This window comes from Schistocerca serialis, chromosome 3, assembly GCF_023864345.2.
Source record: "Schistocerca serialis cubense isolate TAMUIC-IGC-003099 chromosome 3, iqSchSeri2.2, whole genome shotgun sequence".
In the NCBI taxonomy this organism is placed as follows: domain Eukaryota; kingdom Metazoa; phylum Arthropoda; class Insecta; order Orthoptera; family Acrididae; genus Schistocerca; species Schistocerca serialis.
The window spans coordinates 281,993,220-282,017,259 of NC_064640.1; the positions used below are offsets into that span (position 1 = coordinate 281,993,220).

The following is a 24,040-nucleotide window of genomic DNA, read 5'->3' on the forward strand; positions in this document are numbered from 1 at the left end:
TATCATAATAACTATCGCCCCTACTTTCTGCTACTTTGACCTGATACGCCCTCATTTTCGTCGTCGAAACCCTTTTCGTCGCTGAGTGCATCGCCACTGGAGTTTCTATCTTCACCCAGTAGTTCCCTCTTAAGTATCGCTACGTCCAGTACATCAGGTCGATAGTCAGTTTGTATGGGGCTATGGGTAGTCTCGAGAGGTACGTTGAGGTCGCCACCGAGAAGTACTTTGTCCAAACTGTAAAATATCGTCTGTAGATCTTCAGGTATAGACTGGGCATTTGGTCTTACATAAGCCACTACCAACGTTACTTGTCCTGTTGTTTATCAGATGGTTGCTGTCGTTACCTCAAGTTGTTGTAATAGTCGCAGTCTTTTCTCACGATGCGTGATGTTGTTGCCGAGGAACCTTGCCGTCCCACCTCCTCTTCTAACCTGTCCGTTCAATAACATGTTCATATTCCGTAGTCTAAAGGTTTCAGACATGCGGTGATGTGTTTCTATTAATAATAGAGTGCCAGTATTGTTAGAGGAGACAAAGTACTGTAGTTCTGCTTTCTTGTTTCAAACTCCGTTCGCATTCCAGATGCTGATTCTTAAATCCTTCGTGCATCTTCTTAACGTGGTCTGTGGTACTTTTAGTCAATGATGTGCATCAGTTCTTTGACTAAAATAATCACTTAGTAATCGTGTGGAGTGCTTTCCTCTGCTTCCTCCCCAATTTAATCAATTTTTGGAATAAGTTACCGCTTGTTAGGGAGTTTAACAGTTTGGCGGTCTCTGATAGAGCTTCACCAGCTTCTAGTTTTTCTGTGTTGTTGTCCTAGCTTCCTGTCGTCTAATCTGCCTGTTGCTCAGTACGCTTGAATACAGTTTTCCTCTTGAGCGCATTCTCCTAATGTATCTTGATGTTTGGTTCCTCTCGTTATTGATATGCTGGCTTGTGTTGTCATAAGTGGTTCTTTCGTCGTTGTTGGTGTCACTATTTTCAGTGCAGGCAAGGTTGTAGTTCCTGGTTTAGCATTGGTTCGTGCCTTGTGGTTTCGGATGCCTCCCTAGGCTTTCTTGCATCCTTTCCGATTTGGTGGATGACCATCTTGTTTGCAACTTTCCCATTTGGATGATTTATCCTTCGGTGAGTACAAGTTTCACTTTTTTTGGGTCCTCCGCATCTAATGCATCTTGCTAGGAGCCAGCAGTAGTTTCTTGTATGCGTCCATCTTTGGCAATTTGTCAGATTGCGACAAGATGCTTTACCTTAACTATTACAGGAACTCAAGTACCAGAACAATTGCACCAGGAAGAGGTGGAAACAATTTCTAGCCCCCAATGACAGACGGAATTTAAATGTATTTCATCGTGTACGCTGAGAAGGAACTTCTTGCAGAATATAATTTTCTGTTGTGACTTTTACGCAACTTATATATTTGACATCCTAGATGGCATCTAGGCTCTGAGTTTCTGGCAGAGTAATCGTAAATACAGGTTGTGGAACCAGTTGTCCAGTTTTGGGATCCTTCTCGTGATGTTGGTGCACTTCTCGGACCGTGAAACCTGTGTTTCGAAGATCCTGCAGGACTTCTTCTTCTTCTTTTGTATGACCGGTATCTGATGATTACTTTCAAATCCCTTTTTTCTGATTCCTGATGGGTGTAGAACGGTATTTTGTTGACTTGGCATAAATTGAATCCTCTTGCATAGTCTTCCATGCTATGAAAATTGTATGATTTGTTTTCTCTTTTGAATATTCCGCTAAGGATTCCTGCCATCACGTTTCTATCTTCACCCTGTAGTTCCCTCTTAAGTAGCGCTACGTCCAATACATCAGGTCGATAATCAGTTTGTATGGGGCTATGGGTATGGTTTGCGTCGTAGTGGATGACACGGCGCTGCTAATTGTTTCTTCTCAACATTGGCTTGTGGCTCTGTGGCCTGTTGTGCTGGTGGCTCATTAGAGGTTGTTACAAAACCGTCGTATTTGTTAGTTGATGTTCATCTTCCTTTTTTTCTGTTCATGCGTCCTTTGCGCAGCCTTCCGACGTATGTAAAGTACACAAGCGGCAAGACGCAGTCAATACCTTCGCTGCGCACTGCCGATGGTACTGTTACCGACGACTGTGCCGCTAAAGCGGAGTTATTGAACGCAGTTTTCCGAAATTCCTTCACCTGGGAAGATGAATGGAATATTCCAGAATTTGAAACACGAACAGCTGCTAACATTAATTTCTTACAAGTAGATACCTTAGGGGTTGCAAAGCAACTCAAATCGCTTGATACGGGCAAGTCTTCAGGTCCAGATTGTATACCGATTAGGTTCCTTTCAGATTACGCTGATACAATAGCTCCCTACTTAGTAATCATATACAACCGCTCGCTCACCGATAGATCTGTACCTACAAATTGGAAAATTGCGCAGGTCGCCCCAGTGTTTAAGAAGGGTAGTAGGAGTAATCCATCGAACTACAGACATATATCATTGACGTCGGTTTGCAGTAGGGTTTTGGAGCATATACTCTATTCAAACATTATGAATCACCTCCAAGGGAACGATCTATTGATACGTAATCAGCATGGTTTGAGAATACATCGTTCTTGTGCAACGCAGCTAGCTCTTTATTCGCACGAAGTAATGGCCGCCATCGACAGGGGATCTCATGTTGATTCCGTATTTCTAGATTTCCGGAAAGCTTTTGACACCGTTCCTCACAAGCGACTTCTAATCAAGCTGCGGGCCTATGGAGTATCGTCTCAGTTGTGCGACTGGATTCGTGATTTCCTGTCAGGAAGGTCGCAGTTCGTAGTAATAGACGGCAAATCATCGAGTAAAACTGAAGTGATATCAGGTGTTCCCCAGGGAAGCGTCCTGGGACCTCTGCTGTTCCTGATCTATGTAAATGACAAGGGTGACAATCTGAGCAGTTCTCTTAGGTTGTTCGCAGATGATGCTGTAATTTACCGTCTAGTAAGGTCATCCGAAGACCAGTATCAGCTGCAAAGCGATTTAGAAAAGATTGCTGTATGGTGTGGCAGGTGGCAGTTGACGCTAAATAACGAAAAGTGTGAGGTGATCCACATGAGTTCCAAAAGAAATCCGTTGGAATTCGATTACTCGATAAATAGTACAATTCTCAAGGCTGTCAATTCAACTAAGTACCTGGGTGTTAAAATTACGAACAACTTCAGTTGGAAAGACCACAGAGATAATATTGTTTGGAAGGCGAGCCAAAGGTTGTGTTTCATTGGCAGGACACTTAAAAGATGTAACAACTCCACTAAAGAGACAACTTACGCTACACTCGTTCGTCCTCTGTTAGAGTATTGCTGCGCGGTATGGGATCCTTACCAGGTGGGATTGACGGAGGACATCGAAAGGTTGCAAAAAAGGGCAGCTCGTTTTGTATTATCACGTAATAAGGGAGAGAGTGTGGCAGATATGATACGCGAGTTGGGATGGAAGTCATTAAAGCAAAGACGTTTTTCGTCGCGGCGAGATCTATTTACGAAATTTCAGTCACCAACTTTCTCTTCCGAATGCGAAAATATTTTGTTGAGCCCAACTTACATAGGTAGGAATGATCATCAAAACAAAATAAGAGAAATCAGAGCTCGAACAGAAAGGTTTATGTGTTCGTTTTTCCCGCGCGCTATTCGGGAGTGGAATGGTAGAGAGATAGTATGATTGTGGTTCGATGAACCCTCTGCCAAGCACTTAAATGTGAATTGCAGAGTAATCATGTAGATGTACATGCATGGATCTCCGATGGGAGACTTTGATGAATTGTTCTTCGTAGTCATAATCTTGAACTTCCATTTTTACATATGAATGTGAATCAGCGTTAGAGTTGCCTTTTCTGTTTTCTTCTGAACTGCTTTCTTTCTGTAAAAGGTCTTGTTGGAATCTCCTCATTTCTCCTAATGCCGTTTTTCTTCAGTGTCTTCTCTCCTCTTCTGCCTTGTTTCTCGATTTCTTTCGTTCATGTAGGTGGGTCTTCGTTGTCTCTGGCGTAGCCATGTTGGTGGCTGGGTTCTCCATTGTTCCTAGTGGTGGTAGTGATAGTTGGAGGTTGTCCCTATTTGCGTGCCTATTAGTTTCTGACATAGCTTCGCCTACCGACCATGAGTTGGTCACAGCTTAACAGGGGCCATTGACCTGCGTTTTCCCTCTACCAACGTCCCTAATCTCTAGCTAGTCTTGAAATATGTCTCGCCTGTCACGCCCTAACAATCTTCCACTAGTCATAAGAACGAAATACGACAGTTTTTCTGCTTAGTGGCTCGAAAATGCTCCAAGCAGTAAGTGCTTCCGGGATCCAACCTGGCTGATGAAGTGTTGCTGCAGAGGCTTTCCGGTATATGCATTGGATCGCGAGAAAAGCGCAGGCGCCAAGGTGTGCGGTATAACATCATAGATGAATCATCGAGGCCGTCGACATCCCGAGTCTCCTACTGGAGAAACGGGCCACGGTCTTCGCATGCGCGATGCGGGAGAAGCACGCGCTCAAATCACGACGTAGCATGCGCGCGGGAAGAGTGTTGGCTCCCAGTTTAAATGTGAGGGCTCCGATTCCCTGTCTCTGTTAAAGCGTTGGATTCGTTGGTTTGCCAGCGCTGGTTCCCATGTCTTCCTAAGTTGAAATCCCGTGTCTCTATAAATCAGGTCGTCACTTACACGTATTTCGACTGCTACTTGGATGATGGAGTTCTAGTGCTTGGAGGCGTGCGTAGGGATCTTTTGCTCTCCATAATTCATGCTATGTCACGTGTCGGGTGTGGTGTCTATGTTCAGTGCATCTATATTAACAGTGCGATACGTCTACCAAATGTATGACCTCCCACACTGGCACCGGATTTTGTATATCCCTGGTCTCCTTAGACCTAGGTTTTCTTGGTCCGCAGAAAGATTGCGGCTCCTTGAGTCACAGTGTGTTCCGCAAACCAACTCACACTGATCTATATCTACGAACTACCGTCACCCATCCCAAGGTAGTGTTTTATTACGGACTCTGTTCCGTAGGGCTAGAGTTATCTCAGATTCAAAGAGCTTATCAGTAGCGCCTAGGCATCTTTGTTTTTCTACACAAAGGGTTCTCTGATAAGCAGATTCGAAATGTCTTTCAATCTGCACGCATCAAACCTCAAGAACAGGCAGAAAGAACGTAGAATCCCACGAGGATGTTTTTTTGCCCCATGTAGCTGGTGTGTCCTTTAAGATCGACTTTATATTGAAGAAACATCTTCCACCCTGCACCGCGACTGCAAGGGATTTTAGGTTCTGTTAAAGACAGCCGATGTCTAAGGGGGCCAGGGATATATGAAATCCTGTTGCCAGACGTGTCGCACTGTTAAAGATAGATGCGCTGAACGTAGACGCCACACCAGATTAGATGAGCAGAAAAGTCTACTGTTGCTGCACACTGTCATGACATGGGACATAGCTTGAACTACGGAGAGCCAAAGATCCTTTCGCTCACCTACACTCACTGGGACTCCATCATCAAACAAGCAGTCGCAGTACATACAAATGACGACCTGATTAATGGATACACGGGATTTATACTTAGCAAGACATGAGAACCAGCATTGGTGTTACTAAGGCATCGTTGGCCGCAGACATACGAATATAACGAGTCGACCATGACGGGGAACCGGATTCCGGGCACTTTAAGCTGGACGCCAACAGTCGCTACGCGGGCGCTGGACCGTGATTTGTGGGCGGGCTTTTCCCGCGTCGAGCATGCGAAGACCGTGGCTCGTTTCTCCAGAAGGGGGCTATGGATGTCGACGCCCTCAATGATTCGTCTACGATAACATTATATCCCCACGCCTTGGCGCCTGCGCTTTTCTAGCGATGCAGCGCATATATTGACGCAGCAACACGTCAGTAAGCACCTGAAGACGACGAGCAGCTGTGTCGTTGAAGGATTGTTCATCCTTTACAACATTATCCGACTGAAGCAGTTATTACTTCGGGAAAGTCTCGAAAAGCACACAAAGCGTTCTGTTAGTACCTTTCTGTATTCTCTTCATTCTTTTTACCAGGTATACGGTTGCCAGTTTTTGAGACGAGAGATTGGCTTGGTTACCCGTCTTTAGTCAGTATGTTTTAGCACTCTCCTGATAGCCTATCGTGTATATTTTACATATCAAACACACTGGTGAGGTAATGAAGGCCCTATCGTTTCAGGACACAGCTCTAGCCTCGCCTCACATATATTTAATGTGAGATGCGTTTGCTTAGGCCCATGTTTGACGACAATTATATAATGGTAGGTCTGATAGGACACCACGTTTGAAGTTAATTGATGTTGATTATATTTATTAATTAATAAGTAATTGCAGTTGAATGTGGTATTTGCAGTATCAAATAAAGGGATTAGATGCGTCGTGTGCAAGTGTGTAAATACAAAATATTAAAATCGTTTTATTTTTACAAATATCGGTTTTGGACCCTGTTACATTGATTACGGTTACCATTTGCTAAGTAATAGTTCGCCCATTACGTTAATGAAAATCTCACCGCTGCTGTCCAAGGTTCAGTTGTTACTTTGAGGCAAATAGAACATTGCAAAGAGGACTTTGCGCGAGTGCTTCTGTGTTAGTCGCAGTCGCAGTCGCAGTCGGTTGGTGGTGTAGTGGTGTCAGGTGGCACGGGTCAGTAGGCAGCATCTGGGCGGTGGTTTGTTGTGTGTGACCGCATTGTGTGTGGCTGCAGTTCGTGCTAGACTCCGACAATTATCTGCTAGTTGCAACTCTGAATGACAGTTATTGCGCTCACAATCAAATTACCGACGGGCGGCCGGGTACTAGTTAATGTGCTTCGCATGGGACCTGGCAGTGAAGTGTCCATCATGAAAACAAGCAGTGAGGTTAAAAACTCACAGAAAAGCCATCTACACTGTAGGAGGACCTCGCTGAAGAGTTTTTAAAAGCTTTCTGTGGATGTGTACATCCATCGGATTGGGTAGCTCAGCTTCTTCATCTTACCAGTTAAATTATTCGGTAACAATCTTCTTGCAGTAATTTTACGCTTTTTTTCACGCTAAATATTAATCCAGAAAAGGCCGTCTCCAAATGAATTCCTGCGTCGTCCTGAGTTGCCATTCAGTTTCTCCTGGATCTGCAAAACTTTACGTTCCACTGAGTCGTCAATTTGTCGGGTGACAACATTCCCTATTGTATTGTTAACACGGATAGTATAACAACATGGATCAGCGGGTGTTCTTCAGACCTGCATCTACAGGGAGGGCAAATAAAACTGACACGGAAAATATTTCATGCGGCTTACAATTGGTAAACCAACTTACATTATACGCACACAACGTGGATGGTATAACCTGGGTTTCCTGTCATAATAAAGGTGTATGAAATACACTGTCCATTCACACGGAAGTGACCATCTGTCAAAAGCCTGAATTACCGCCTCTTGCAGCGCGGACTTCTGTGACATGTGCAGGAAGACAGCCAGTGGGATTATGGAAGGTACCAACAGGGATGTGTAGCTATGCCGACTCCAGTCCCGTGGGCAGCTACGCTAGTTTTCTCGGTTGATGATCCATGGGGCGAACAGCCTGATCGAGGTGGTCCCACAGACTCTCGATTGGCTTTAAATCCAGGGAGTTTTGTAGCCAGGTACTTCTAGAATCATCCATGTACACTGCGATCTGTGTAACACGATACACTGTCCTGCTGGTAGATGCCATTGCGTGGAGGAAAAACAAACTGCATTTTGCGGTGGACATTATTACCAGGGATAGATACATACTTGTATTGATCCATCATACCTTCCAGAATGACGAAATCATCTAGGGAATGACACAAAAACATTCCCCTGACCAAAATGCTCTCTCCTCCGGCTTGAACCCTTCCGACGATTGTTGCAGGGTTTTTGCTTTAAGTTCGATGGAGCATAAAACGTGATTCATCTGAGAAGGTCACCTGTCTTCACTCAGTGGACGTCCAGTTTCGGTATTGCCTTCGTCGCCAATGAACAGCAGTCAGCTTGGTGCATGAACCTGGCTCCTGGTAAGAAGGCTCATATGCACCAATGTTCGCTGAATGGTCGTCGAGGAAGCACTGTTAGTAGTCCCTAGGTTCATCTGGGCGGTCAGCTGCTCAAAAGTTGCACGTGTATTCCCCTGTACACATCCCAGCAGCCCTCGCTGACCCCAGTTATCTATGGCCGTGGTGCACCATATTTGTCTCGGCGTCGGCTCTGGATAGCGTCATTCGGCCATACACGATATACCTTGACCACAGCGGCAAGCGAACAGTTTACCAACTAACTGTTAAGGAAATACTTCAACTCTTGGCCCGCAAGCCGATCATCATGACCTTTTCTGTCGTCAAAAGAAACGTCCCCTTTCCACATTACTACAACGACTGACATATTTTGTGCGTCTCCGCGATACGGTTTATACATGGGATGGGTAAAAATTAGTGGCAACACGGAAATAATTCATACTATACCTTACTGGCAGACGTTCGTTGTATTAAATGCTCTCAGTATACAAACTGCCTGTTGGCTTCTGTCTCGGGTTCTTCGGCCGACGTTCATCTAATGATTTTTCTGACGTTTCGCCAGCACGAGTGGCAGGCATTGTCAAAGCTTCACCCTCCATTGCCGGTGGTGAACTGGAGCCGAGCTCGCGGGCGCAGACTATATGTACCTGGCGCGCCAACGTCCGAGGCCTTCTCCGCGGTCATCTCCGGTGCGGTTCTCCTCTTGCTACCTGCGACGGTCGTTCGCTGCAGTACGGGAAGCCAGGATCCGTTGACCTTAAGGCTTTCCTCTTTCTTGTTCAAACTATTCGCGTGTTTTTGTATTTCTACAGCTTCTCTGAACAAGCGCGTGTGATAGTGTTTCTCTACAGCCAGAACTTCCGTGTCGGCGAATTTTATTACGTGGTCGGTCTCATTCAGTGTGTGCTCTGCCACGGCCGATTTTTCCACCTGCCCCAACCTGCAATGTCGCTTATGCTCTTTGATCCTGGTGTTGATGGATCGTCCAGTCATCCGACATAAACTTTTCCGCATGTGCATGGTATACGGTATATTCCCGACATTGCAAGTGGGTCTCTTTTCTCCTTAGCCGATCTAAGACACTCTTTGATCTTCCTTGTCGGTTTGAAAATCGTTTTTACGCCATGTTTGCGCAATATACGGCCGATTCTGTCCGTCACTCTGGGAATGTATGGCAGAAAGGCCGTACCCGACATTTCTTTTTCTGGTTCCTTACTTCGCCGAGTGTTTGGCTCTGTTACACTTCTAATATAATTTTTGGAGTACCCATTGCTCCTCAGGACAGTTTCCAGGTGTTGCATTTCTCGTTTGAGGTGTTGCGGCTCACATATTCATCCTGCTCTCATTACGAGCGTACTAATCATGCCTCTCCTCTGGCTCGGGTGGTGGTTTGACAGTTTGTGCAGGTATCGGTCCGTGTTTGTCGGTTTTCGATACACGCTGTGTCCCAGGTTTTCGCCGTCCCTTGTGACCAGCACATCTAGAAATGGCAGTTTCTTGTCCTTTTCTACTTTAACATTTACCATGGAAGTAGAAGTGGCCACGAAAGCCTTAACAATTTTGCTCTCAGTATAATCTCCATCCCCGCACACATGGAAGGCGTCGTACACCGCCAGCGAATCCATCTCAATCGATATCTCGCAAGGACCGCCCTATGGCACGGATGATGTCTTGTCTTCTGCTGTAGCGCGAACAGGTCGTAATCGCACGGACGCGTATCGGGTGAAGACGGTGTATGTTCCAGTATCTGACACCACCACGCATGCAGGAACTCCTGCACGGGGGTCGCCGTGTGGCGTAGTGCACTGTTATGAAGGATGATGGGATGCAGTGCCACTAGGAAACATTGTTGAGCGCTCTGACCACAGGCCAAAAAAATGGTTCAAATGGCTCTGAGCACTATGGGACTTAACATCTGAGGTCATCAGTCCCGTATTCTTAGAACTACTTAAACCTATCTAACCTAAGGACATCACACACATCCATGCCCGAGGCAGGATTCAAATGGTTCAAATGGCTCTGAGCACTATGGGACTTAACTTCTGAGGTCATCAGTCCCCTATAACTTAGAACTACTTAAACCTAACTAACCTGAGGACATCACACACATCCATCCCCGAGGCAGGATTCGAACCTGCGACCGTAGCGGTCGCTCGGCTCCAAACTGTAGCGCCTAGAACCGCACGTCCACTGCGGCCGGCGCAGGATTAGAACCTGCGACCGTAGCAGCAGCGCGGTTCGGGACTGAAGCGCCTAGAACCGCTCGGCCACAGCGGCCGGCACCACAGGCCACTTTAACCTTGGTCCAGGCGCGCTGTTCGTGTTTCCTTAACACGCTGTTGGGGCGCTTGAACTGGCCTCTCGCACTGCCAGACGGTACACACAGCGACTGACGCAAACGCAGCCATCGCTGCTCAGGGGACTACTTCAACTGACCACCTCAACAGCTACAGACAGCAGGCATGCCGTGTGACGCATATCTTTCATGTTAAGGAAGTGTTGTCAATAATATTGATCCAACCCGTGTATATCCTTCACTGCAAGTGCTGCCACCTACCGTTTGTGAGTGGTTATTGCAAGTTGACGTTGAAGACTGACTAGAGTCACATTAATGTGACGGTACCGTGCATTTTGTCAGCCTGTTTTCATGACCCCCACCTTGTACAATGGGTTACTGGACAACACCTGCAGCGAGGATTGTTCCGCCACTCTAACTTCTCCAACTGTGCTTCGGGGCGCCTTGTGGTCCTCTCAGGCACAGACGGAGACTTTCGGACCTAATCTCAGTGCACCAGTGCTACAGATCGGAATGTTTCGTTCATTTTACATTTCACCTCTGGAATTATATTGTACAGTATGTTTAAATAAGATTCATCCAATTTCAAATTACTGTACCTTCTATATGAATGTTCTAGGCGCGCAGTCCGGAGCCGCGCGACTGCTACGGTTGCAGGTTCGAATCCTGCCTCGGGCATGGATGTGTGTGATGTCCTTAGGTTAGTTAGGTTTAAGTAGTTCTAAGTTCTAGGGGACTCATGACTTAAGATGTTGAGTCCCATAGTGCTCAGAGCCATTTCTTTTTCTATATGAATTGAAATAGAAATTCTGGTTAAATTTCGATTTCATTAGAAATGAAAAGCTTACCTTGACGCTAGTGTTAGGTAACCGGTGCAGTTGGATTTAGATCGCTTGCTTGTTAATTATCCAATGTGCGACGAGCCGGTATGGCGATAACCCAGCAACAATAGGCGTTTCTCGTATCCGTTTGAACAGGTGAACTTCAGTTACATCTGTGCCGCGTAGCTATAGTCGTGAGTACGGCACTCAGTCTTCTGCACGTCACAGGATGCGACGATGACACGTGCAGTTTCAAGTTGTTAATGTAAGGGGAAGTCTGGTGGTCGCCCCATTCTGCTCGTTTCAGACGTTGAGCATAGTAAAGTGAGGTTTACAAACAGTCCACAAATATCTGCGCGTCGTGTCAGCCGAGGTTTCGCAATTCATGATGCGCCAGTATCACGTGCTATTCGGTGACTTTTGTCTTTCAAACCATTGGGGATTAAGTTGCAGCAAGTCCTTCATTATTGTGGGAAACAGCAAGGTGGAAAACTTAGTGAAATAATTCTGGGAGAAGGTAGTAATCGCTTTTCGTGTTTGATGTCCAGTGATGAGATTACCTTCCATTTAAGCGGTAAAGTGAACCGTAAAACATGAGAAACATGCAGTTGCAGCAACGTAACGTAGTCGAGAACGAGACCGGCTCTCAAGAGTTTAGTGCGTTTTCCGTCGATTCGCGAGAGAAAATCTAGCCTTTGTGTGTTGGTGGCTCTAACTGTAGCAGATTAGCAAAGAAGCACTAACTAACATTGTTCCCTAGCAGATCACTCACTTGCGGATATTCTGTCCCAGGTATCGGACTTCATTCCTCACAACGGGTGCTTCAACACTAGTAAGGAACTGCTTTACAGCAGGGCCATTAGGGAAGCTACACACAATGCAAGGCGGGATAATCTGGAAAATCATACAATCAAAATGAACACGTACATGAGAGGTAGGCCTGTCACAAGTTTTCGTAAATTATCACTTACAGAATGTAGCCGCTGGCGAGCAATAGACTTACTTGCTGTAGGACAAGTTGAAAGTACACATGTTCACACAACAAAACTTTATTCAGAATAAAGACCAGTCCACAGAGAGAGCACATAAGTGAAATAACGGTATCGCTATTACAGAAGAAACTAACCATTGGTCACGATTTCGAGGAAAGTGACAGGGGTCGGCCATAACATCTTAAACTTGTCTATCTGTAGCGCCAGTATCTCGCCCGCAGACGTAGCGGTAGTACAGTCGCAACCACTGCAACTGCGATGTACTTAGTAACTGTAAACATCACTAGTGGTTCGTGGATGACTAACCTAGGCTGCTTCCACGTTAATGGGAGCACTAGCCACTAAATGGCGGTAACTGTCGTACACTAAACCTCGCGATGATGACACCCCTAAAACTGCAACGGCATGGGGGTGGAGAGATGCTCCACAGCTTATTTAAAGGTTCGGTCTATGAACTACGGTGCACCTCCGCTGTATACGAAAAGGTCCTTGTAACCTACTAACAGGGGTGAGAGGTGCAACTGTTGCCGCTATACTGGGTGCCTGGAGTGGGTGAGTTCCGGCCCTCAAGTTGGGTGACCTGTACTGGCGTGAGTTCTCTGAAAGCGGGGGAACTGTCGGTGGCCGGCCGGTGTGGCCGAGCGGTTCTAGGCGCTACAGTCTGGAACCGCGCGACCGCTACGGTCGCAGGTTCGAATCCTTGCCTCGGGCATGGGTGTGTGTGATGTCCTTAGGTTAGTTAGGTTTAAGTAGTTCTAAGATCTAGGGGACTGATGACCTCAGAAGTTAAGTCCCACAGTGCTCAGAGCCATTTGAACCATTTGAACTGTCTGTGCCTCCACCACCGCGTGGCTTCACGACAGATCGAATTAACGGCCAGAAAACCAAGGTAGATTTCCCCATCTTGTGCGTTTTCTATATTAATTAAACGAGGAATGTTAAATTTCTCCGACCCCCTCCAACCGACAGTCCTCTATATAGGCAATACCTCGATAGTGTGTGTGGAGTTGGGAAAATTAATTTGATAACATCAATTCAATAATCAGATTTGATGAACTGTTAATTAATTAATCGAAAGGTCTGAGTTAGGTGTCATTCTACTCGAAATTTTATTTCGAGTTCGAATCTGTGATCAGAATTAAAAGACAAATTTTGTTACTCTCTCATCCTTTCTAGTGATGACTGGTCTGGGCAGATGCAGTGGCCCTGCCACGTGCGTTTCGTCTTTGACAAAGTCACTACGCTACAAAAAGATTTATTTTTGCGGAAAATACGGTTATTGGAACCATGTACCTGTTATGTTAGCGATAGGTTTTTTTTCCACAACTACGATAGCATGCCGAAGATTGTAATAATATTTCATAAGATTGATTGGGTTTAAGTGGCTTATGAATCTCGCATATCACCATTGGCCTCCACGTTCGTCCGATCACACGGCTTGTGACGTTCTGTTGTGATGAGGGTCTGTAAAAGACTTCACACTCCTCCTCTTCGAGTAAGTTTGGGCAAACTGCGAAGCCACATTGCAATAGCAGTAGCAGACATGTTGGAAAAAATATGAGACGAGATTCATATTGTCTGGGTTTTTGTCGTGCATCAGGATAAGGGCACACTGAATATCTGTGAAAGCTGAAGTGAAACTTTGAAACTGTCAATTACTAATTGAAAAAGGTATCCTAAACTTGTACATGTATTCATGTGAATCATATACACTTTTAGAATCTCATGGTTCTTTCCTTTACTTTTTTAGTCTATGTATAAATTAAAATGAACCCCAGTTTCTTTCTTCTTTTTTATTTTCTTTCTTTCGCTTACGCCAGAGTCCCGCACCGATCGCAGGGTCGGCGTGGTTACAGCGGACTTGGCAATGTTAGTTTGAGGGATGGCCAGATGCCCTTCCTGCCGCCACCCCGTACCCCCCACGACGGAATCAGTGTGCCCCAACTGTCTGCGTCTAGTGTAAATCGTGAAATAGTGCGGACGCGTTTCAAATGTCTGCGATGCGTGTAACGGAGGCGGAACGTGGGGACAAGCCCGGTATTCACCTAGCGGGATGTGGAAAACCGCCTAAAAACCGCATCCAGGCTGGCCGGCAAACCGGGCTTCGTCGTTAATCCGCCGGCCGGATTCGATCCGGGGCCGGCGCTCCTACCAGAGTCCAGGAAGCATCGCGTTAGCGCGCTCGGCTATCCTAGCGTGTCGAACCCCAGTTGCTTTCTTCAGCCATCTAGAAGACATATTCTTCTGAAATCGAATGAGTCTTTTTGAAACTGCGTGTAAATCATAGGATTAATTCTGATAAATGCGCAGTGGTAACAACCTTGTGTGTGTTTGTGGGACAGGCGCTGGCCGATGTGGTGAGGGCGCTGGGCTGGAGATCGTACGCGCTACTGTACGAGGGCGACGACGCGCTTCGCAGGCTCCGCGACCTGCTCGAGGCGCGGGACCGCGGCCACCCGCCGCTCGCCCTGCGGCAGCTCTCCCCTGACGGCGACCACAGGCCAGTTACAGCTTCACATCTCACTATGTACTTCATTCCCTGTATCAATGCACGGTCTCGCAGCAGTGTGATTGAACAAATCGTGACGAGCTTCCGGGCTCTAAAGGGTGTTACAAAAAGGTACCGCCAAACTTTCAGGAAACATTCCTCACACACAAAGAAAGAAAATATGTTATGTGGACATGTGTCCGGAAACGCTTAATTTCCGTGTTAGAGCTCATTTTAGTTTCGTCAGTGTGTACTGTACTTCCTCGATTCACCGCCAGTTGACCCAATTGAAGGAAGGTAATGCTGACTTCGGTGCTTGTGTTGACATGCGATTAATTGCTCTACAGTACTAGCATCAAGCACATCAGTACGTAGCATCAACAGGTTAGTGTTCATCACGAACGTGGTTTTACAGTTAGTGCAATGTTTACAAATGCGGAGTTGGCAGATGCCCGTTTGATGTATGGATTAGCACGGGGCAATAGCCGTGGCGCGGTACGTTTGTATCGAGACAGATTTCCAGAACGAAGGTGTCTCGACAGGAAGACGTTCGAAGCAATTGATCGCCGTCTTAGGGAGCACGGAACATTCCAGCCTATGACTCGCGACTGGGGAAGACCTAGAACGACGAGGACACCTGCAACGGACGAGGCAATTCTTCGTGCAGTTGACGATAACCCTAATGTCAGCGTCAGAGAAGTTGCTGCTGTACAAGGTAACGTTGACCACGTCACTGTATGGAGAGTGCTACGGGAGAACCAGTTGTTTCCGTACCATGTACAGCGTGTGCAGGCACTATCAGCAGCTGATTGGCCTCCACGGGTACACTTCTGCGAATGGTTCATCCAACAATGTGTCAATCCTCATTTCAGTGCAAATGTTGTCTTTACGGATGAGGCTTCATTCGAACGTGATCAAATTGTAAATTTTCACAATCAACATGTGTGGGCTGACGAGAATCAACACGCAATTGTGCAATCACGTCATCAACACAGATTTTCTGTGAACGTTTGGGCAGGCATTGTTGGCGATGTCTCGATTGGGCCCCATGTTCTTCCACCTACGCTCACTGGAGCACGTTATCATGATTTCATACGGGATACTCTACCTGTGCTGCTAGAACACGTGCCTTTACAAGTACGACACAACATGTGGTTCATGCACGATGGAGCTCCTGCACATTTCAGTGGAAGTGTTCGTACGCTTCTCAACAACAGATTCGGTGACCGATGTATTGGCAGAGGCGGACCAATTCCATGGCCTCCACGCTTTCCTGACCTCAACCCTCTTGACTTTCATTTATGGGGGCATTTGAAACCTCTCGTCTACGCAACCCCGGTACCAAATGTAGAGACTCTTCGTGCTCGTATTGTGGACGGCTGTGATACAATACGCCATTCCCCAGGGCTGCATCAGCGTATCAGGGATTCCATGCGACGGAGGGTGGATGCATGTATCCTCGCTAACGGAGGACATTTTGAACATTTCCTGTAACAAAGTGTTTGAAGTCACGCTGGTACGTTCTGTTGCTGTGTGTTTCCATTCCATGATTAATGTGATTTGAAGAGAAGTAATAAAATGAGCTCTAACATGGAAAGTAAGCGTTTCCGGACACATGTCCACGTAACATATTTTCTTTCTTTGTGTGTGAGGAATGTTTCTTGAAAGTTTGGCCGTACCTTTTTGTAACACCCTGTATACTATCTGTTGAAAAGTAGACGGACACCCCTATGTAATGTGGATTGATCACCTGATGTGACAATAGACGGGCCTGCCAGTATAATAGGAGGCGGGCTGTGTTGTGCTGTCAGTATAGAAGGAGCAACAGCAAGATGGGTCGGTCAGGAGATGCCAGTGGCTTCGAACGTGGACAAGTCATTGGAAGGGAATATGTGGTTCATCTGTAAAGGAGACCGCTTATAAAACACTAATACGACCTATTCTTGAGTACTGCTCGAGCGTTTGGGATCCCTATCAGGTCGGATTGAGGGAGGACATAGAAGCAATTCAGAGGCGGGCTGCTAGATTTGTTACTGGTAGGTTTGATCATCACGCGAGTGTTACGGAAATGCTTCAGGAACTCGGGTGGGAGTCTCTAAAAGAAAGGAGGCGTTCTTTTCGTGAATCGCTACCGAGGAAATTTAGAGAATCAGCATTTGAGGCTGACTGCAGTACAATTTTGCTGCCGCCAACTTACATTTCGCGGAAAGACCACAAAGATAAGATAAGAGAGATTAGCTCTCGTACAGAGTCATATAGGCAGTCATTTTTCCCTCGTTCTGTTTGGCAGTGGAACAGGGAGAGAAGATGCTGGTTGTGGTACGAGGTACCCTCCGCCACACACCGTATGGCGGATTGCGGAGTATGTAATTAGATGTAGATTTAGATGTCACCTGAGTACAAAATCCATCCGCGACATTTCAATTCTTGCGGACAGTGGTTATAAAAAGTCGCACGAAAGCAGCAGAAGAAATAAATCGTGTATTAAGAAGCGCTACCAGCACTGCAGGTGGCGCAATGACTCGGCTTTAGGAGTTAAAAGAATCGAGTGCAGTAGTCGAGCAGCTTCCCATAAGCCACACTTTTACAGTCAATGCAAAGCGACACTTGAGGTAGTGTAAAGAGCATCGCCACTGTGCAGTCGATGACTGGAAACGATTGATTTGTATTGTGAGTCACTCTGTAACCTGTGGCAATCCAGTGGAAGCGTTTTGGTTGGCCGAATGCCTGATAACGTTTCCTGCCATCATGCGTACTGCGTAGTACAGAGGAGTTGGTGTTACGGTTTGTGGGTGTTTTCGTGGCTGTGCTCTGGATCCCTTACTGCTCTTAAGAAAACGCTAAATGTGGGAGGATAAGAATGTATTTTACAGCACTTCTGCTTACAGTAGAGGAACACAGCAGAGATTATGATTACCTGTATCAGCATATCATTGGACCCGTCATAAACCAAACCTCTGACGCAATAGTTTGTTAATAGTAACATTCCAGAAATGGCCTGGCCTACCAAAATTCCATGGAACCCAATGGAACTGCTTAGGGATGAGCTAGAACGTCGACCTCGCACCAGAACTCAGCATCAAACATCACTACCGTCTCTGGTTTTGTCCCTTGGTGACGAATGGGCAGACGTTCCGTCACAGACATTCAGACACCTCCTTGATAGTTTACCCAGCAGAGCTAAAGCTGCCATAAAGGCTAAGGGTGGACACACCCCATACTAGTGTCCACCAAAATGTATCCAAATACATTTTAAGAGATAGTGTACATCTACGGGCTTACACACTAATACTTCTCGTCCATTTACTAATGGAAAATGATTTTCGTATTGATTTTTTTCAGTATTTCTCATTTGCAATTCCTAAATGTAGAGCGGGTTGTTCGACTAACAACTTCTCAGTTTAATAAAGGTAAAGGGGCAGAGGGAGTCCCAGTTGGGAGTTCCAGCATTTGCCTTACAACCAAGGGAAGCCCTCAGGAAACCTTGGTCAGAACAGGGGAATTGGGTCTAATTTCAATTTAATTCTGGAATAGTACATCTCAAATAAAAAATAATATCGTAACGTATGTGAAAGTGTATTTCCTTATGTGTATACTGAATGAAGGCGACGACTTGCCCGACATTACCAATGTACCTATTTTGTTGGAGTAGTATTGCCGTGTGGATGCTGGTCTCGAATTTATCTATTTTTTTTTAAGTTCGCCGGCCGCTGTGACCGAGTGGTTTTAGGCGTTTCAGTCCGGAACCGCGCTGCTACTACGATCGCAGGTTCGAATCCTGCTTCGGGCATGGATGTATGTGATGTCCTTAGGTTAGTTAGGTTTAAGTAGTTCTAAGAATACATCTACATCTACATCTACATCCATACTCCGCAAGCCACCTGACGGTGTGTGGCGGAGGGTACTCTGAGTAACTCTATCGGTTCTCCCTTCTATTCCAGTCTCGTATTGTTCGTGGAAAGAAGGATTGTCGATATGCTTCTGTGTGGGCTCTAATCTCTCTGATTTTATCCTCAAGGTCTCTTTGTGAGATATACGTAGGAGGGAGCAATATACTGCTTGACTCTTCGGTGAAGGTATGTTCTCGAATCTTTAACAAAAGCCCGTACCGAGCTAGTGAGCGTCTCTCCTGCTGAGTCTTCCACTGGAGTTTATCTATCATCTCCGTAACGCTTTTGCGATTATTAAATGATCCTGTAATGAAGCGTGCTGCTCTCCGTTGGATCTTCTCTATCTCTTCTATCAACCCTATCCGGTACGGATCCCACACTGCTGAGCAGTATTCAAGCAGTGGGCAAACAAGCGTACTGTAACCTACTTCCTTTGTTTTCGGATTGCATTTCCTTAGGATTCTTCCAACGAATCTCAGTCTGGCATCTGCTTTACCGATGATCAACTTTATATGATAATTCCATTTTAAATCACTCCTAATGTGTACTCCCAGATAATTTATGGAATTAACCGCTTCCAGTTGCTGACCTATTTTGTAGTAAATGATAAAAGATCTATTTTTCTATGTATTCGCAGCACATTACACTTGTCTACATTGAGATTCAATTACCATTCCCTGCACCATGCGTCAATTCGCTGCAGATCCTCCTGCATTTCAGTTGCAATAATAGTTGCTGCTGTTATTGATGTGCGTCCGGTCAATCCACCAATGCTACTCAAGAATCTCATCAAAACCTATTCGATGGTCATGTCACTCCAGACCAAAACTTTTCAGTATGTCGGATGGTGAAACAACCACAATTAATGAACAAATTGTTTTTTGGGCTCACTGAGCTGAAAAGTTCCAGCAAGTCTTGCACATAAACACGTGTAGATTTACCATAGTTTAAGTGAACACATCCGCAGAAAATGGGAGCATTTGATGGACACAGTGAAGGTGAAGGAGAAAGTTCCCACTCCTCTCAGCTCTAACAAACATTCAAATAAGCTCAATCATTTCTATGAAGTGAATCCACCGTTTTCGTGTCTGTCCTGATTCTTTTGAACATTGAAGATGGTTTTCCAAAATTTGTACAGAGCTCTTCACTGTACATGACTATGTAATCTTATCACAAGATGACCTCAGATGTTGAGTCCCATAGTGCTCAGAGCCATTTGAACCATTTTGAAAACCGTAAAAGAGAACAACATTTTAACAGGCGCCAGACTGTTCCCGTAACTATCACCAGTCTTCTACCGTTTACGATCGGGCAACACGCGTCGGGCTGATCAAGTGGAATACGATGGCGACAATTAGTCGTCGCAATCAACAGTGGCTTGGAAAACATTTTTGTTTAACACTCGCTACAAGCTTTATATCAATGCCTTGGTGAACAGTGGTGTGAAATTTTGGATATCTTGTAATACTTTGAATCATTAAATTGTGTCCTGTTCCGGTGTTCATAGTTAGTTTCCGTCGAATTTGAAGTAACGATGAACATAATCACTCGTTTAGTTGCGTTTCTTGATTTCCGCTAAACGTCAATGAATAAAAACCAAGTGGCATCCTATGTTTCGGTAACTCTGTTTCATAGCACTGTATTTTCTTCGCCACCGCCACATCAGTTCTACATCTATATGTACATGGATACTCTGCAAATCACATTTAGGTGCCTGGAAGAGGGTTCATCGAACCACCTTCACAATTCTCTATTATTCCAATCTCGTATAGCGCGCGGAAAGAACGCACACTCATATCTTTCCGTACGAGCTCTGATTTCCCCTATTTTATCGTAGTGATCGTTTCTCCCTACGTGGGTCGGTGTCAACAAAATAGTTTCGCATTCTGAGGAGAAAGTTGGTGATTGGAACTTCGTGAGAAGATTCCATCGCAACGAAGAACGCCTTTCTTTTAATAATGTCCAGCCCAAATCCTCTATCATTTCAGTGACACGCTCTCCCATACTTCGCGATAATACAAAACGTGCTGCACGTCTTTGAACTTTTTCGATGTATTCCGTCAGTCCTATCTGGTAAGGATCCCACGCAGCGCAGCAGTATTCTAAAAGAGGACGGACAAGCGTAGTGTAGGCAGTCTCCTTAGTAGATGTGTTACATTTTCGGAGTGTCCTGCCAATAAAACGAAGTCTTTGGTTAGCCTTCCCCAACATTCTCTATGAGTTCCTTCCAATTTAAGTTGTTCGTAATTGTAATACCTAGGTATGTAGTTGAATTTACGGCTTTTAGATCTGACTGATTTACCGTGTAACCGAAGTTTAACGAATTCCTTTTAGCACTCATGTGGATGACCTCACACTTTTCGTTCAGTATGGTTTGGTGTTTGCTCGTCGAATCCTTCGCCTAAACGGAGAACCCAATAGGGACAAGATCAACGAGACAGCTTTAGATGACGAGAGGTAAGCGAACTTAGCGATGCTACGAAAGTGAAAAGACATATGTCATAATCTATAGTATTGATACACGCTGGCATTTCTTCAAGGTGGGTGGAGCATTGTATGACACCTACCCTGTAAAGGATAGATATTCCAATGTTATAGTAACAATCCACCTTCGCCTTTTATTTTTACCTTATAGTGGGACCATATGAGCCAAAACTATTTTGCCATGGAACTAGCCAATACGTACGCTGCTAGAACACTGTCTCACAAAAAAGTCAAGCGGCCAGAAAGCGTTGTCGGATGTCAATGTGACTTCGTACGTGTACACACCGTCGGTGGGTGTTTAAATGAATAGATGTGCATTTCTCCTCGATAGGTATAACGGCCGTAGAGTTTTATAGTGCTGTTCATGTTCAGTGTTGTTATCGGGCCTGTAGGGTATATAAAGGCGGGAGGGGGGGGGGGGGTGAACAGCGTCCGATGTTGAGTGATCATTGTGAAGGAAACGAAGATGTAGCTTAATCGTCTGAGACATTGCTATCGCCGGCCGAGGTGGCCGATCGGTTCTAGGTGTTACAGTCTGGAACCGCGCGACCGCTACGGTCGCAGGTTCGAATCCTGCCTCGGGCATGGCTGTGTGTGATGTCCTTAGGTTAGTTTGGTTTAAGTAGTTCTAAGTTCTAGGAGACTGATGACCTTGAAGTTAAGTCCAATAGTGCTCAGAGCCATTTTTTGAACATCGCTTTCAACACCTGGAAGAGTTTTAAAGGAGCCTCACTGTGGGTTTCCATTTGGCCAGCTGGTTGAATGGGGCAATTCAGACTTGTCGGGTGTGCGGATCTGACGGCCCAGTGTTGGACTGCATTGTTTCAAGAGAGCAGGCCCACTCGTCGTCAAGGCTTCCGGTCAACCATATCTCACCACCACAAGGAAAGATCGCCGAATAGTGTATCAAGCACGTAGTAATCCCTTCGCATCTGCACCTACCGTCCGAGAACTCGTAATGGACTCCCTGCAACACTATGTGTTTTCGTGCATCATTGGCCGGAAGTGAGCAGTAGCCGGATTAGGGAATTATCACCTGAAGCGTAAGCTGCCGTTATCACTACAATGCAAAGGACTACGTTTGGAGTGGTGGCGTGACAGGGAAGCATTGACTGCTGATGAATGATGTGTTCAGCGATGAATCGCTTTTCTGCGTCACTCCGGATGACCATCGTCGACGAGTATGATGGCGACCAGGGAAGAGCTCCCATTTTTCCCATGTTTTGCAGAGGCACAGCGGGGATACTGCTGGCGTCATGGTGTGGGGAGCCATCAGGTATGACTACAAGTCATGACTGGTAGTGATTCAAGGAACTCTGACAGCAAAATGGTACGTCACGGTCATGCTGCTTCCTTGTATGTTACCTCGCTTGCGACAGTATCGTGATGCCACTTTTCAACAAGTCCACACTCGTCCACACGTGACATATGTCTGTATGAACTTTCTGCGCGATGTTGATGCATTCCCGTGGCCAGGAAAATCCTCATATTTGTCCTCTATATAACACGTGTAGGACCAGCCCAGACGTCAACTCCATCCCAGTTCCAGTATACAGGATATCAAGAACCAGATACGAAAGTTGTGAGCTAGCATGCCTCAGGACAGGCTACAACGGCTTCCAAACGTAATTAGTGTATGCATCCAGTTCTGAGGGGACGTAACGTCATATTAATAAGGAGGCTCAAACGGTGAATTATTTGAGCCGAGTATTGTCTCAATTAGTAATCACTGAAATAACATCACATACTGAAAAATATAAGATACTCCCTCAGCCAGTGATTTTCATTTCATTTCCTGCTCCCCTGCTGGGTGCTTTACTTTTCTTGTCAAGCAGTTTACTTTACAGAGTTCTGATTAGAAAATTTTTGAACAAAAGAGTTAAGGAATTAAAAATACACAAAGAACATTCTGAAGGAGTGTATAAGTAAATAACTCAATACAGTGAAAAGTTCTCTACTGCTGCCTTTACAGAATAGAAGAAGGGAACTACAAGGAAACTTTTGAACATGGATTTAAATACTTGGAAGTTATCAATCTTTTTTTAAAAAGTTCTGCTGGGAGCATATTAAAAATTAAACTTGTGGTATAGTGCACAGGTTTAGTGTTCACAGAATGAATGTTGCAATTTTTACTGAATGAGCCTTTGTTGTCAGCAACATATCCAATGAAGGAATATATGTACAGCGATGCTAGAGTTATGATTCCGTGAAACCTGAAAAATGGTCTACGCGAAATTCGTGAACTGACACTGCAGATGTGTCTAACTGCTCCTTTCTGGCCTAAGAATATTCTTGGTCATTGAACACAGATGGCCCAAACTATAAGAGCTTATGAGATGATAGAGTGAAAATAAGAAAACTAAATCAGCCTTTCGGGTTCAATGTCAGTAGTGACAGTGGAGAACAATCTTATAGTAAAAATAGCAGCATCGGCACAAGGTCTTGAACATTATACTTCCAAAAACTTTCCACCTACCCATTTAAATTTAAAATGATCGACTTCCCTCACTGTTTGACCAGCATGGGACAGCAAAATTTAACTTTCACAAGAGTACCATATCAGAAACTGTATGTATTGCGTTGTGTTGCAGTTACGCTTTGATGAGTTCTCTGAAAGCCACGTGCTGATGTTACTGACTACCCTATTAGCTACACCATTAACACTACGTTCCACATATTTCGCTGTAACACATGTGTCACATGCGAAGACTTTTTTTTTAGTTATGCCGTAGTAAAGGCTCTTGCCGTCAACAGTTCTCAGTCATCGCCATATAAGACAATATTATTAACCCACGTCTGTCGTACCCATTTTAACCTCCTGATGGTCGGTTCCACCCTGTGCTCAGCAGCAATTAATAGCCGGCTCCTGAAGCGACTTACCATCAAGTCAGTCTTCGATTATAAAAATTACCTCCTTCCACTTACCCTGGAAACATACCCTGAAATTTTTCACTTAGGAAGAAAGCACCGAAAGAAATGCACTGGCAGATTTTTTGGTGCTGAGGCGCGAAGCAAGCTATTTTTTTAAATGTTGAAGTTACTCAATTTTGG

At 45.4% G+C, this 24,040-nt stretch overlaps 1 protein-coding gene across 1 annotated transcript in view; it reads left to right on the top strand.

The window, feature by feature from the left end:
* Nucleotides 1-14,702, top strand: part of LOC126470788 (glutamate receptor ionotropic, kainate 2-like) — a 269,284-nt gene extending 254,582 nt beyond the window's left edge. Inside the window, exons 5-6 of the mRNA XM_050098798.1 lie at nt 14,470-14,631; nt 14,694-14,702. Of these exons, the coding sequence (XP_049954755.1) occupies nt 14,470-14,631; nt 14,694-14,702 (171 nt within the window). The remainder of the gene's footprint in view (nt 1-14,469; nt 14,632-14,693) is intronic.
* The last annotated feature ends 9,338 nt before the right edge of the window (nt 14,703-24,040 follow it).